We start from the raw sequence: 14,396 nt of genomic DNA on the forward strand, positions 1-14,396 counted from the left end.
TTTATTTCAAGACTCTAAAGGAGAAGGAGGAGAGCTGACAGTTGCCATACAACACCAAATAGGGAAGTTATTTTTTCTTTGTCATGAAAGAACTAATAAATGAGGGGCATAATTGTCTGACATTGTTTATTAATTGAGACTGAGAGATGCATGATTTATATAACATAACAGATATACAAGCGTTGAATACTATGTTTAGTTTCGTCAAACGATGAAGTGAATAACGAAACAATTAGTAGAATGCTATTGATATATCAATACTGTATGAACTAAGCGCATAAACTAGTTCTTTGTATCAACTGCTTGGTCATCGGTTGACCTGACAAACAAAAATCACTTATTGTTCCATCAAGCAGATACAATGACTCTCAGATGTTACCTTGTTCCTTATTTGAAATTTACCGATAGCGCATTAGAGATCGCACTTAGATATATTGCCAGATATGACGCTTCAAATTATATCTCTGAAATCATTGGCCTAGTTGACTTAATAAGAGACAGTGTATACTTATTCACTAGCTTAAACCCACTAAACAGTTCCGCGCTGACATTGAAACCCATCGTACAGGAATATTGTCACATACGCGCTCTTTGAAATTAAAGGCATATATCTGTTTTAAATCAAAGCTCCTTGAACTTTGGAGACTTTTGAAGGCATGTATCTTTGATCAATGGCTTTTAACACAATGTTATCTCAAAATAATACTAATGTAAATGTAAATATTTATTCCTCCCAACGCAAATTCGCTTGCAGAATGCAACAAATTAAAAAACCAAAGGTCTTTGTGTAAGTCTTCTAATTCACTTTATTGACTCAGCTTCCTTCTTGTTACTCTTCCCGATTGATTTTATACACCAATGAGGTGGTTAGAAAATCCAATGTGTGCAAGGATAATGAACATTAAGCGCTAATGAAAACTTGGTACCAACTGCGCTAAAAGAACCAAGATTTGGGACAGCATGAAGAAAGATACTAAGGACAGTTACTTGCTGTTATGTCCGACAAAAAAGACTATAGTCTCTCTCTCAAAAAAAAAAAAGGCATATAGAGCACAGAATGGCTTTACTCTAGAAAGAAGCTTAACAAATGCGTACCATTCAAATACCATTTTTATTACCGAGATATGTATAATATCTTCATAAATGCAAAAGGACAAGCCTTTCATGTTTCTGGATAGTTACACTGCTCTATATCAGATGTGATTAATAGAGAAAAGGGAAAATGAAGAAAAGAACGGCGGTTTTCCCAAAGGTTTCCCGATCAATCAGAGCAAAAATAGAAAGATGGATACAGATATACCACTACAAATGTGGAGTATGTAACCCAATTTATTCAATTATTATCTTGTGTGAGGATGATCAACCAATGTTAACGCTCTTAATAGAGCCAAGTGTGGGACGCATAGAAGTTTTTGCATTCCCACCAGCTGAATATACGCTAGATGCTTTGGCTTTTTTCCCAGTTGGTGAAACAGAGATTATCACACTTTGCGTTCCATGGATGTGGGATTGATGTCATTCGGAGAAGGAAAGGAATAAAAAAAAAGTGAAATAAATGGTAGGGATGTCAGGGTACTGTAGACTTGTGATGACAAAGCCATCTACTTTGGGTAAAACTGAAATGCTGTAATCATATACGTGTCATGATGTTAACTTACTTACTAGTTATTCTTGATCTTTAACTCATGACGTGCTTTTTCGTCAAAAGACGGCTGGTGAAGTGGAGCGAATTATCCCACTTAAGCGCGGGGAATACGGGCTACCACTATAAATATCAAACTGCCTACAATTGACCAAAAAAGATGTGCCTAATTCCAATAGAATCGTCTTGTTTCCTTATGTTACCGTCTCTACTTGTTTGATGCAAAAGTTAAACGCAAAGTATGCTAAAAGAGGACACTCAATGGTAAGAAAAAAGTCACCTGGTCTTTATCAAAACTGGGAAGTGTCTTACATAATAGCTCGGTTCCTTCAGTACACAGGTTTAACTTTTGTGCTACAAAATAGCTCTGTGTGAGATTGGGAGCAACTGGGAAATGTTTGATAGATTATATCAATGTTTAGGTGGTCATCATCTTAAAGATCTTGGAACATATATAAAGAGCTTGACCTTTCCCTCTCTTCGTGCAACTTCATTAGTCTTACAAGGCCAAACAAATAACTACGTCATGCGTCTTTTAACTTTTGTGTCCTGCGCAATTTTAGTTTCTTCCGCCTTTACGAAAGAAACGATGGTGAAAGTTGAAGGAAACCAATTTGTGCTCGATGGACAAACGTACTTGATCAAGGGCGCCAACTACTGGCAAGGTATGAATCTGGGTGCTGTTGAATCTGCTGGTGGTAACCGTACGCGTCTTAATGAGGAGTTGGACCAATTGAAGGCAATGGGTATCAACAACTTGCGTATCATGGCTTCCTCTGAAGGTCCTGATGATCAACCTTACCGCATGCGACCTAGTTTACAACCTGCTCCTGGTAAATATAATGAAGACATCTTTGAGGGCTTGGACTACTTTATGAATGAAATTGGCAAGCGAAACATGACAGCTGTTTGTAAGTGTATATGGGGTGACAGATGAGGATGTGGTATTTAACGAGTTAATATATAGTAACTTTGAGTAACTTCTGGCATTGGAGTGGAGGGTAAGAAAGGATAAATTCGCTTTTGAATCGATAACTGATCACTTTATTCTAGTTTCTCTCAATATATCAACTGGATTACGAATGAAACCATTCCTTATCCTGTCACTGATTGGGACACCTTCACCACATGGACTCGTCGTTTCTACACGAACCCTGATATTCGTGAAAAGGCCAACAAGCTTTATAAGGCTCATATCCGTAAGGTCCAAACTCGTCGTAACAAGTTTAATGGCAAATTGTATACCGAAGACCCCACTGTATTCAGTAAGGACACAAGATAGATATAAGCTATAGTAGTAGATTAATTAAATTAATATAGGTTGGCAAATCGCCAATGAACCTCAGTTGGGTCCCAAGGATTGGTATGATGAAATTGCTGCTTTTATCAAGCAGGGTGCTCCTCATCAATTAGTGTCATCTGGTTGCGAGAGTAAGGTTGACAAGGAAGACTTCTTGAACGCACACTCATCCAAGCATATTGATTACGCTACGTCCCACTGCTGGGTTGAAAAGTAAGTGTCACGAAATCCCCTAATGCAAACAGTGCCTCCCTATGTAAAAATCCACAAGCATACACACACACACGCACTCTCCCGAATCTTGATTTAGAGTGTGCTTGTTGACATACTCCTCCTCTTGCATTGCTCCTTAGCCTTACTTGATTCGGATATTAACATGAATTTATATAGTTGGGGGTACTATAATGCCAGCGATCCTAGCAAGAAGAGCTTGAAGAAGGCCAAGACATATGCCAAAGATTTTATCAGCACCCGTACTGAATGGGCTAATGAAATCAACAAGCCTATCGTTCTTGAAGAATTTGGTATGGCTCGTGACGCATGGCGCAAACCCAATGATCCTGAATACAAGTATGATCCTGCTACACCCACGAGCCACAAGGACGATTATTACAAGGGGATCTTTAAGCAGATTGAACACTTGGCTCATCAAGGCCGTCATTCCGGTGCCAACTTCTGGGCTTATGGAGGCCTTGGTAGATCAACTGACAAGCCTAATCAATACAACATGACCTGGTTGGGAGGTATGACACAATATTTCTCAATATGAACAAAATATTGACCCATCTTGTAGATCCACCTCACGAACCTAAGGGATGGTACAGTGTCTATAACGATGATACCACTGTACAGGTTATCAAGGACTTCACAAAGAAGCTTCAGAAATAATTTATATATGATAATGAATAGTAATAAATGACAACAATCTACATAAATGACTAAAGGGTTCACTTTTTTTTTGTAAGCCGACAATGAGCCGTCTATAATTAAACTTGTTACTCATTCCTCGTTATTAATACATCTACATACATTTACACTCCAGACACGTTCAACATAAAAGGGGCATTCCATTGTAAATCCGAAACTTTTTTTTTTCCCTTTATTTAATAAATGCTCCTGACGATCGAAAAGTAATTTTTCTCTTCCTTATACACTTTTTTATCTTCAGCTCTATTTTTTATATCTTTTTATATATATACTTGAGCGTGTACTTGTCCAATTGTGTTCGTTTGTGCCCTTTGTGTGTGTGTACCTCTGTGTGCGTGCGTAAGAGAGAGAAAAAGAGTGTGTTTATTTACCCCTTAAATCCATTCTTATTTAAATACCACAAATCTTTATTGTCCTTTTTTTTATTATTATTCTTTTTATTATTTATTTTTGTTATTTCATTGATTGATCTTTTTATATATAATGGCAACAAATAATAACCAATCCATTCCACTTTATCGTAACCCTCAAAAACCAATGCCACTTCAACAACCTACAACTATTTCTGCTAAATCATTAATGCATCATACACTTCATCCAGAATTTACTGAAAAGTATGTCCTTGGTCAAGAATTAGGTAGTGGAGGGTTTGGCTTTGTCGTGTCTGCCTATGAGCGTGAAACAGGTATCGAACGCGCTGTCAAGTTTATTATTCGTAAAAAGGTGCCTAGCAGTGCCTGGGTTCATGATCCAGATATGGGCCCTATACCTCTCGAGATTTATGTTTTGAAGCATGTGCGTCATCCTAATATCATTCAGTACTGCGATTCCTACCAGGATGACATCTTTTTCTATTTGGTCATGGAACTTCACGGCACACAATGGACAGCCGAGTCACCCACGCACTCACCCGCTCTCTCAGAGAATTCACAGTCAACAATCGAAGAAGAGGAAGACGAAATTGAGCCTAGTCCAAGACAGTTTGTCCGTCGTACTTCCTGTGATCTGTTTGAGTGCATTGAACAGCATAAATACTTTGAAGAATCAAATGCACGAAAGATATTCAAGCAGATTGTTGAATGTGTTGCCCATCTCGACAATCTCGGTGTCTGTCATAGGGATATCAAGGATGAAAACATTGTGATTGACCAAAACTTTCAGGTAAATAACTGCCCTCACATCATCCAGACAGACTGAAACTAATCATCATGATTTTAAATAGGTCAAATTAATCGACTTTGGTTCTGCCGTCTTGATCCCTCGTCATGCCAACAAGAAACTCTTTACACGATTTTACGGCACAGTTTCATATGCTTCACCTGAAATTCTGCTACAGAAACCTTATCGCGCAGAACCAGCAGATATTTGGTCATTGGGTATCTTGCTTTATACATTGCTATTTGGTGAAATTCCATTTCCTGATCCAAAATCGGCCATTTCTGGTCCTATTCTTAAGCCGAAACACAGAGTATCTATGCAGTGTAAGCACTTGATTGCTTCTTTGCTAGAAAAAGATCCCGATCAAAGACCAACTATTCATCAAGTGTTGAACCATGCTTGGCTAAATCAAGAATAAGTATGATCATTTATGATTCTCTAATACCCTTCCTCTATAATGCATTTCTTTTTCACTCTATTTTCAACTCCTAATTATACCTTATTACTGCATTTACTTACCCCCTTTTTATTTTTTGCATGTTTAAGTTTATACATACACATTTTTTTTATATACACACAAAAAGTAATTCTTTTTTTCTTAGGGCCTTATTATGTAAATTTACTATAATCTGTATTATGACACCCCTTTTTTTATTGTTACGTTATTTTGGCATGCCAAATAAACACTATGTTATAATCTTGATAACACTTGTTATTATTACATAATGGTTTCTTTTTAGTGTGTGTTGGTCTATTTGACAAGTTGACATTATTATGTTTTGGTCTAAACGCGAAATTAAACTAAAATTTAAAGAGAGAGACAATAATATCACTGTTTATTATCATTAGAATGTCATCTTTCTACTACTTTTACAACATACAGTAAACATGTTATCATAAAGTAATGCGAATTGACCAGAGTTTATTTTTGGAAATAAAATTTAATTACAGATTTGCAATGCGTGTGGGAGTGACATTTTTAGAAATTTTACAAAAAGATAGGGAAAAAGGGAGAATGCATTAGAGAGGAAAAGAGAAAGAGGTATGGATGGTATAAATGCGTTAGATGGAGTAAAGAGGAGAGAAGGGGGATACGTAAATGCGTGTGTATGTTGGTGTATATATATATGTAAATGAGATCAAGTGCAAATTTCGGGTACGTTATATAAAGGTTGATGCTGTTCTTGTTGCTGTTGTTGAGATTGATTATCGTTGGCTTCGTTCATCTTTTCTTTCATCTCTCGTTCAGCAAGCATTCGTTCCATATCCCTCTTCCATTGAGATTTCATTGTTAATAATTCAAGCATATCTCGGTAAGTCAATTTGGCTACTTCTTGAGCTGTTCGATCTATCAAATAAATGAGTATATGTAATCAAATTCTTTTATCATTTCAATGTTTACCATAATCTTCATTAGCAAATGTGCTAACAAATTCAACATTACCAGAGAATTGAACTTTCTTCATGTTTAATGCAACTTAAGAATGAGAGATGGAAAGAGAAAGAGAAAGAAAAGAAAGACTTTATATCCATTTAAAATTAGAAGCTTAATGTATTCCGCGGAAGGACCAAGTTCTTAATTTGGAAATCAGCGTTATATCCGTGTCTTTTTTTTTACAAAACTCTGTTGTTTCCTGGGTGACAATTTGATTGCTATTAGAACCGCAACCATCCTCGGTAATTGTAACACAAATACACGGACATGTTTAAGCTCTTGTATTATAAAGGTGTATTCTTTGATTTAAACGTCATGCTGACATGGCCCCTCCCCTTTTGTTTTTTTTTATAAACATGCCATTTTTGTCTTCACTCACGTTGGTAGCGGGAAAACATTTTAAATGGCCCTTATTGTGCTATTTTTATAGAATGAGGCTTAAAGAACCGGGCATGCCCGACCCATCCTGATTGAGGTATTGTCCTACCGTGCTTAGGTCCAGACAACTCATTGTTTGAAAGGCGTGCTTTAATCATGAGAGGATATGCTTAAATTATATAGATAAAATATGTATACCAAGAATAAAAACAAAATAAATATATAAACATAGTTATTTATATATAGAATCTGAATAAACAAAAGGAGCTCTTTTTAATGTAAAATAACCAAGTCATATATAGATAAGAGAGAGAGAGGAACTAATCGCGAGGCGTTCACTTCACAATTATATTGAATTGCAAATACCGCACAAATCACAGAGGAGGATAGATGGGGTTAATAAACTGAGCTTAATAAATCGATTTCTAACAGGTCCCTTTTTCCTATTACAGTCGACTGATAAGATCTAAATCGTCATGCTCCCCCTTTTTTTTTTTGGTTTTATGCCAATGTCTGCAAGTAATGATAAGATAGTCTCATGGTGATTTCAATCTTTTTAAATATAAACAACTATATATCAAAAGAACAGTGACCCATAGAAAGATCATTCTTTCTAAACTTAAACGTGGTTTAACTTTTATGTATGTAAAGTGGCACAATTAATATTCTGCTCGCTCAACCTCGGCCAATGGTCATGGTCACTTCAACAGTTTGTCAAACCTTGTCGTTGAAGAAGGTTGTCATAATCAATTATTTTCAATTTGTCGACAATCAGATATACTAAACTTACTTTATGAGTTTGTCCTCATTTTTATAAACAATATTTCATTATTTCATAATAAAAGAGAAGATGTGCTCTATGCTGTCTACAGTCTTTCTCTTTCTCCATCGAGCTTTTGTCTTCTTTGGAACAAAGAAATATAATGAGTTTGATATGCTTTATATGGAAATGTTTACACTTTTTTTTATTATTATTTTTAATTCCACGTGTGCACCATCTATAGATCTATTGTAGTGTATAGGCCATCGATCAGCGGTTTACGTCGAAAAGAGGGTTAAAGAGAAAAAAAATTGATATATATATATATAGACATGATCATGCAACCTAAATGATTTCTAGATTATCCCCCTCTCTTTTTGATCGGCTGAGGTTATGCATCAGACTAGAAGGGAGATGCATAATCATTTGTGATTCGAACCAAACGGCATATCAGTGTATCAAGAGATAGGAGAAGATGACACTGCCTCAGAATTGCTTGTGAAAATGTACACTGGTGCTAAGCATTTAATGGATGATAAAATAAAGCAAAACGAGACCATAGTCGTTTTTGTTAGATTTTCTAATCTCCTTTTGCATATGGTCCCTTTTTATTGCACAGTCTAATCCTTGCAGCTCTACAAGTAACACGAGCCAGAATCTTGCTTTAAGATACAGGTTTTTAATCTAAAGTTGGACGGTAACAAAAGGAAGGGTGAGGGAAGAAGTTTTATAGTCCCTTGTTGCATCGAAGAATAACTGGTAAATCCAGTCTTTCAGTCAAAGTGCATTAGGCGAAAAGATAAACATTTCTACAGAAGAATACCATCAACATGCTTCCTTTGTACTTATTAAATTGACGCATGCAACTTTTACAAAAAGTACCAATATCCATTACTTATAATGTCGTCCTTCATTTGAAGGTCGTCTTTGAATGTTTCTGAACAGAGTTTTTACAAAGACAAAAATCGACAAACCGATTCATATGAAAAGACAGCAACCATACTTGTTATCTGTTACAAGATAAAAGTAGGCATTTCATATCAAAAAGTATACCAACTACTCCCTGCAAATTCCTTGAATGCCTTGACTTTATATTAAATGCAAAAAGTGTTTAGATGTTTATCCAGACCGTTACAAGCTTAACATAGTGTTACTAGATGACTTTTGTTCTTTTGAGTTTATTTATCTGTAAAAAGGCACAAACATATCTTTTGGTAACATCTCTATCTCTTTATTATTTCTTCGCTCAACAATCGACATGATTTATCACTAGTCAGTCACTAATGCAAAGAATCATGAACCGATTAGACGGAAAGGTCTCTGTTGCATGTTGTGCGGAAGGAAGGCTTTGAAGTGTTGCTGTTTGAACGAGTTTAACACTTCCAGTCTTTGCCCAAAGTGTGATTCCAATTTGGGAAAGTTCAAAGTCGTAACAAATCCCAAAGTACATAGAAGCAGGATGTCCACTGTCAAACCATTCACTTCTTGCTGTATTTTCAACTATTGTCCTTGAAGTTTCTTAAATGAGAAATAAAGCTTAGCTGCTTAAAGAAATATGTATCAATCGAAATAAGCCATCTAGGCGCAGCAATCGTTCAAATTTAGCTCTTATGATAAAGTATTGCATTTTATAGCTAATGTCGCCAAAACCAACGTCATATTTACCATCAGACCATCCCTGAGACTATAAATGCAGGCAGTCCTTGATAAGAACGCAAAATGAGAAAAGGGTACCTGAATTTGATAGGAAAAGGGCCATTTGCTGCTGGCATTTTTCAATCTCCAACTTTTGGCTTGTATTTTTTTCCATGTAATAGAAAATAGTGTGTAATATCTATAGTAACTAGATCTAATTAAGCCCCTTTTGTCTAAAGAGAAAGAGAAAGAGAATAGAAAGGGTTTGCTACAAGATAGATTTGCGGAAGAAAAGCTGACATTCATTTTTATGGCTGCAAAACATTTTATTTTTGGAAACAGCCTGTGTGTGTGTTGCGTGAGTGAGTGAGAGCGACTGAGAGGGAGGGCGAGAGATTGTGTGTGTGTGTACTCAAAAAATTCCTTTCCTATTTTTTCTTTTTTTTTTTTTTCCCTTCTTTAAAAAATACACATATACATCATACAACAATGGGCTTAAGCTTTTCAAAGTTATTCAATGACCTCTTTGGTAAGAGGGAAATGCGTATTCTTATGGTTGGTTTAGATGCTGCTGGTAAGACCACCATCTTGTATAAACTCAAGTTGGGTGAAATTGTAACGACTATTCCTACTATTGGTAAGAGAAAGAAAAAAAAAAAAGAAAAACCCCTTTATAAAGTAACTAAGCAGCCATATAAAAAGGTTTTAATGTCGAAACTGTTGAATACAAAAACATCTCTTTCACTGTTTGGGATGTCGGAGGACAAGACAAGATTCGTCCTCTTTGGAGACACTGTAAGTTGTACCTTTTTAACAAACTTCACTTTCTTAACCTTTCTCTTTTGTTTCTTTGTAGACTTCCAAAACACGCAAGGTATCATTTTTGTGGTTGATTCAAATGACCGTGATCGTATTTCAGAGGCTCGTGACGAACTTCAACGCATGTTGAACGAAGATGAGCTTCGTGACGCGCTCTTGCTTGTATTTGCAAACAAACAAGATCTTCCTAACGCTATGAACGCTGCTGAAATTACTGATAAACTTGGTCTTCACTCTCTTCGTAACAGACGCTGGTACATCCAAACTACTTGTGCTACAAGCGGTAAGCCATTTTTTTTTGTAGTGATATCACCATACTAACTGGGGCACATTTTAGGTGATGGTCTTTACGAAGGCTTGGAGTGGTTATCTAACAACTTGAAGAAGGCATAAATGAAGGAGGAAAATACAATAAAAAATGGGCGTTCTTTTTAATACTTTATAAAATGCATTTGAATAACATCGTCCTACCATTCACATCAGTGTACCTTTAGTTTTACTCAGGCACGTGAGGACATGGGTGGAGCAAAATATGCACTCATAGATGAAAGAGATAGGTGCCTTCTACTTTTGCATTTAAATCCAAGAGAACAGAAGTATGTTAGTTATGTATTCGGCCACTTCTAATTCTTTTTGACTTGGTTGGAACGAATGTCCACACTTTTCTATCAAATACTTGCAAAGTAGCTGTAAACAGTGATCGCTGAGATCAGCCGACTCAAATAACGACTCTCGAGCGAATGACTCGATCTTTTACAATGGTTTACTTGTCAGGCGTACACCTTAAAAGCATCACTTTGCCCCCCTGCTCTTCCCAATTCCTTGCTATCCATAGGCTGTAAAGCCCAAGTTGCGAAACTTTCTCCCAAAAAACAAGCTGTTACTTCCCGCGCATTGATGCTCTCTTTCGCTTTTCATTCGAGCCAAGAGTTTGAACATTTTATATCGCCGCTTGACGATATATTCCTGTTACGATAACTGTGGATGACAACATAGAGTTGCTCCTAGTAAACTGCCTGGAGCTACAGTTTCTATATAAACGGTCATCATATCAGGGAAATGTATGGTTCTAAATATTGTGATTTCTTGATTGACATGCTGCATAGTAAGGCTGCTACAACCAAGTCAATGATAAGGGAATTGGTTTCAGAACATTAGAGATAGGCAGAAAGGGGAGGGGAGGTTAATAATCTCATATTTACCGAAGCTTATTCTTGCAGCCGTTTTGTATGATGGCTTATGCTGATCTTGAATAATTGCATTACACTTTCACATTGGTATCACTTTCATAATGAAATGGGATGTACCTTTTGAACCAGCCAATAGCATCACTGGTGTAATTCAAATGTTAATAAACACTGGTGTCTCCGCTGTTTGTCTTTATATCATGTACACATCGTTACTTGAGTGAAGAAAAATATGGTTAAAATGTTATGAAAGGGTTTGAATTAAATCAGAATGAATAAACCATGAAATAATGTAGAACCCACATCAAGTAAAAAACTACGATATGTTATTATAAAATGAAGAAGGATGCAATATCCCTTAAGAGAGGCAAATAGTGCAAGCTTAGACATTATAAATTCAATTTACATTGATTATTATAAATGCATTATCTTTACGCATTAAAGTTATATTTATAATTTCTGTGCATTTATCAACAAGACATGACCGAATCAGCTGCGATTGCATCATTTCATGGTCAGAAAACATAATATGTTTACTTATTTATTCTTGATTCTGTTTTCTTTGACATTTGTAATATGGTTCTTTTCTTTTATATACAATGATTGATCTGATATTATCTGCCGTTCAGGTACAGCTTTATGATATTAGAAAGAGAATATCACCTCTGATGACACGTTCATTAGGCAATAATGCAAGTCATGACAATTGTCTTTATCGGAGCAACATTAGCTTATTATGATTATATTGACAATGATCAGCAAAGGGTAATTCCAAGATATTCTTTTTATTTATATTTTTAATATAATGATCATAGTGGCTATCAAGACTAAACATGATCTTTTTTACTCCTTGTTTATTATTCACAAATATTGCTTCAGTCGTGTCTTTGGAAAAGTTACTCGACTTGTGGCCAATACCTGCATTCTATATCACCTTTATATTCATCTCTTGGGTTCTGTGTCAATTATTGATGCCTCTATTCAAGGTTGAAATGCAACATAGACGATTTGTCCTTGCCTGTGTCTTGTTTAGTAATACGAACTCATTACCTGTAGCTATCATGTCAGGACTTGCTGTGTCTGAATCAGGTAAATCTTTATATTTCTATACAGATGATACACAAGCTACTGTTTCAGCAAGGTAAATAGCCCCAAAATGTACAGTTTTGTACACATACTAATCTTAAACAGAGGAATTTCATACATCTTGTTCTTTGGCCTATTTTCTAACCTTCTCAGATGGTCATATGGATTCAGTCTATTGCGAAGAACGTCCAAAGACGAAGAGGAAATCGTTGATGTACATACCTCAGATACCTTTAGCCAAAGCAACCAAAACTCATATGGAAGCATATCAGCCACAGAGACATCTGAAAAGGGTACGCATCGATTAATAAAAAAATTGATGAGAACCATTCAACAGTCAATGTCACCTCCGCTCCTTGCCGCCATCTTAGCTTTCTTGGTGGGCCTTTGTCGTCCACTCAAGCATTTGTTATACAGCAAAGACTCGTTTCTCTATGGATCCTTAACCCATGCTATTCAATCCTGTGGGAAAGCATCTGTTCCTATCGTTCTCATTTGTTTAGGTGCTCAGTTAAAGATGATTCGTGAAACACAGGCAACAGCGAGTCATGAAATTCACAAGACAGTAAGAGCTACTATCTTCATCCGAATGTTTCTGGCGCCTCTTTGTGCAATCCTTTCTGTCTTTATCTTTGGATGCCTTGGTCAGCCTTATCTAGAATTGGCAGGTGATCCTGTATTTCTTGTTGCTATCATTATTGCAGGATGTACACCTACATCGATTAATCTAGCACAAATCACTCAAGCAAATAGAGTCTTTCAAGATGAAATGCTACATGTATTATTTTGGAGTTATGGAGTAGCTTGTATACCAGTATGTATAGCCGTTGTCTTTGCTGCGCTCTTTATAGTGAAGCACTTGGCTACATAACATTCATATACCACTCTTAGCCATCTCTCTCCTTTTTTTTATATATCCTTTATCTGTACATACAAATTATATATATACGTATATATATTATTTATTGCATTATTCAACGCTATGAGACATGAAGTAACTTGGTATCCAATATGTATCTACACCTTCATAGCTATCTATCCAGGCTAGTTCATCTTGTAGCAAACGATTCTGTTTATATAATAAACATGTTATTTAATATGTTGCATATTTAATATAATACATACCACAGCAGTGTCCATTCTTTCTTGACCCCATCCCAGTTCGACTTGAATCATTTCATAAGTAATATATCCTGTCTTTTGAGCAAGAAGCAATAACATTGACTGATCCTTATCCAATTCTTTGGGTACAGATCTTACAAGCTTTTTATTTCCAATCTGTAACACCTCATATCCTCCGTTTAATGGCTTTAATGTCTTTATGGCTCGAATCATGTCGTCTTCAGTTATCTGCTGTTGTGTGTTGCCTTTCTTGCTGTTATTTGATGACGCACCTCGCATCGCTTTAACCCTTTTCATGATTTCACCAAGTTCAGTTAACCCACCATCGTTTGGTCTGCTGGTAATACATGCTTCGATCACTTGAATACCCAACTCATAGTAAAAGTCACCAACACCTAATAAATCAGCCCAAAAGCCCTTATTGGCTTATTCAGAGATGAAGTTAGTTCAAATCCTCTTCCTGTTCTCCCCTCTCCATCTTTTCTCTCTCTCTTTTTTTTGTCACAAAAGGAGGGGGGGACACTGTTTATGAATGTTATTTACAATACAGGCAAGTGGGTCAACACCAATATTAGCACACATCTTTTGAAAGTGAGCTCGAAAGGTTGGATCTTTTCGGATATCTTTGCGATGCTTTTGTGCAAATTCTTGCAAGTTCTTTTTAAAGGTTTCCATTTGATTTTGAAGCTATATTAAAGTTATTTAGAGAATAGGTTTTCGAATAAGATATAGGCATATAACCTGCTGTAATTCTTTTGCAGCGATCGTGTCTCCTATTTGTTGGTAATCTCTCTTTTTTTTTTTTACAAGAATGTCAATCTTCTACTTTTTACTATTATTATTGTTATTTTACGTCAAGCCTCTCTCTATGGCGTGCATTAGCTAATCCAATAGGTCTTCTTCTCATCTGATGTTTATAAGAAAGAGAGAAAGAAAGAAAAAAGAAG

At 36.1% G+C, this 14,396-nt stretch overlaps 7 protein-coding genes across 7 annotated transcripts; 5 read left to right on the forward strand and 2 right to left on the reverse strand.

Annotated features, from left to right (window-relative positions):
- The first annotated feature begins 1,949 nt into the window (after nucleotides 1-1,949).
- RHIMIDRAFT_269160 (glycoside hydrolase) lies at nucleotides 1,950-3,944 on the forward strand. Its single transcript, XM_023612111.1, has 6 exons — nucleotides 1,950-2,553; nucleotides 2,610-2,643; nucleotides 2,696-2,907; nucleotides 2,963-3,155; nucleotides 3,333-3,685; nucleotides 3,736-3,944. The coding sequence occupies exons 1-6, from the start codon at nucleotides 2,037-2,039 to the stop codon at nucleotides 3,828-3,830; spliced, it is 1,404 nt and encodes a 467-aa protein (XP_023462078.1). The 5' UTR covers nucleotides 1,950-2,036; the 3' UTR covers nucleotides 3,831-3,944.
- Nucleotides 3,945-4,288: 344 nt separating this feature from the next.
- Nucleotides 4,289-5,767, forward strand: RHIMIDRAFT_269162 (kinase-like protein). The gene is made up of 2 exons (XM_023612112.1): nucleotides 4,289-5,030; nucleotides 5,092-5,767. The coding sequence occupies exons 1-2, from the start codon at nucleotides 4,353-4,355 to the stop codon at nucleotides 5,443-5,445; spliced, it is 1,032 nt and encodes a 343-aa protein (XP_023462079.1). The 5' UTR covers nucleotides 4,289-4,352; the 3' UTR covers nucleotides 5,446-5,767.
- A 175-nt stretch (nucleotides 5,768-5,942) lies between these two features.
- RHIMIDRAFT_269163 (uncharacterized protein) lies at nucleotides 5,943-6,534 on the reverse strand. Its single transcript, XM_023612113.1, has 2 exons — nucleotides 6,430-6,534; nucleotides 5,943-6,375 (listed from the first exon to the last, which is right to left on the reverse strand). The coding sequence occupies exons 1-2, from the start codon at nucleotides 6,491-6,493 to the stop codon at nucleotides 6,167-6,169; spliced, it is 273 nt and encodes a 90-aa protein (XP_023462080.1). The 5' UTR covers nucleotides 6,494-6,534; the 3' UTR covers nucleotides 5,943-6,166.
- A 762-nt stretch (nucleotides 6,535-7,296) lies between these two features.
- Nucleotides 7,297-7,967, forward strand: RHIMIDRAFT_269164 (uncharacterized protein). Its single transcript, XM_023612114.1, has one exon. The coding sequence runs from the start codon at nucleotides 7,691-7,693 to the stop codon at nucleotides 7,853-7,855; it is 165 nt and encodes a 54-aa protein (XP_023462081.1). The 5' UTR covers nucleotides 7,297-7,690; the 3' UTR covers nucleotides 7,856-7,967.
- A 1,757-nt stretch (nucleotides 7,968-9,724) lies between these two features.
- On the forward strand, nucleotides 9,725-10,447 carry RHIMIDRAFT_247781 (ARF/SAR superfamily; the record flags this gene model as incomplete). Its single annotated transcript, XM_023610445.1, has 4 exons — nucleotides 9,725-9,872; nucleotides 9,938-10,030; nucleotides 10,092-10,337; nucleotides 10,392-10,447. 4 exons carry the CDS (start codon nucleotides 9,725-9,727, stop codon nucleotides 10,445-10,447), a joined length of 543 nt encoding a protein of 180 aa, XP_023462082.1.
- Nucleotides 10,448-11,840: 1,393 nt separating this feature from the next.
- Nucleotides 11,841-13,198, forward strand: RHIMIDRAFT_241647 (auxin efflux carrier; the record flags this gene model as incomplete). Its single annotated transcript, XM_023609629.1, has 4 exons — nucleotides 11,841-11,870; nucleotides 11,926-12,006; nucleotides 12,057-12,382; nucleotides 12,433-13,198. The coding sequence occupies 4 exons, from the start codon at nucleotides 11,841-11,843 to the stop codon at nucleotides 13,196-13,198; spliced, it is 1,203 nt and encodes a 400-aa protein (XP_023462083.1).
- Nucleotides 13,199-13,247: 49 nt separating this feature from the next.
- RHIMIDRAFT_75328 (winged helix DNA-binding domain-containing protein) lies at nucleotides 13,248-14,393 on the reverse strand. The gene is made up of 5 exons (XM_023615644.1): nucleotides 14,303-14,393; nucleotides 14,191-14,241; nucleotides 13,998-14,136; nucleotides 13,453-13,874; nucleotides 13,248-13,396 (listed from the first exon to the last, which is right to left on the reverse strand). Exons 1-5 carry the CDS (start codon nucleotides 14,354-14,356, stop codon nucleotides 13,298-13,300), a joined length of 765 nt encoding a protein of 254 aa, XP_023462084.1. The 5' UTR covers nucleotides 14,357-14,393; the 3' UTR covers nucleotides 13,248-13,297.
- Between the last annotated feature and the right edge of the window lie 3 nt (nucleotides 14,394-14,396).

The sequence above is a fragment of the Rhizopus microsporus genome, assembly GCF_002708625.1.
Source record: "Rhizopus microsporus ATCC 52813 unplaced genomic scaffold scaffold_24, whole genome shotgun sequence".
Taxonomy (NCBI): domain Eukaryota; kingdom Fungi; phylum Mucoromycota; class Mucoromycetes; order Mucorales; family Rhizopodaceae; genus Rhizopus; species Rhizopus microsporus.

Bases quoted from the DNA above. Each gene is read 5' to 3' on its own strand.
- RHIMIDRAFT_269164 (XM_023612114.1), top strand. From the start codon at position 7,691: ATGTGCTCTATGCTGTCTACAGTCTTTCTCTTTCTCCATCGAGCTTTT.
- RHIMIDRAFT_269162 (XM_023612112.1), top strand. From the start codon at position 4,353: ATGGCAACAAATAATAACCAATCCATTCCACTTTATCGTAACCCTCAA. The intron at 5,031-5,091 runs GTAAATAACTGC...GATTTTAAATAG, and splicing joins TGATTGACCAAAACTTTCAG to GTCAAATTAATCGACTTTGG.
- RHIMIDRAFT_269163 (XM_023612113.1), bottom strand. From the start codon at position 6,493: ATGAAGAAAGTTCAATTCTCTGGTAATGTTGAATTTGTTAGCACATTT. The intron at 6,376-6,429 runs GTAAACATTGAA...TTTATTTGATAG, and splicing joins ATTTGCTAATGAAGATTATG to ATCGAACAGCTCAAGAAGTA.
- RHIMIDRAFT_75328 (XM_023615644.1), bottom strand. From the start codon at position 14,356: ATGAGAAGAAGACCTATTGGATTAGCTAATGCACGCCATAGAGAGAGG. The intron at 14,137-14,190 runs GTTATATGCCTA...ACTTTAATATAG, and splicing joins CTGCAAAAGAATTACAGCAG to CTTCAAAATCAAATGGAAAC. The intron at 13,397-13,452 runs GTATGTATTATA...TTATATAAACAG, and splicing joins AAAGAATGGACACTGCTGTG to AATCGTTTGCTACAAGATGA.
- RHIMIDRAFT_269160 (XM_023612111.1), top strand. From the start codon at position 2,037: ATGTTTGATAGATTATATCAATGTTTAGGTGGTCATCATCTTAAAGAT. The intron at 2,554-2,609 runs GTAAGTGTATAT...GTTAATATATAG, and splicing joins GCGAAACATGACAGCTGTTT to TAACTTTGAGTAACTTCTGG. The intron at 3,686-3,735 runs GTATGACACAAT...CCCATCTTGTAG, and splicing joins CAACATGACCTGGTTGGGAG to ATCCACCTCACGAACCTAAG.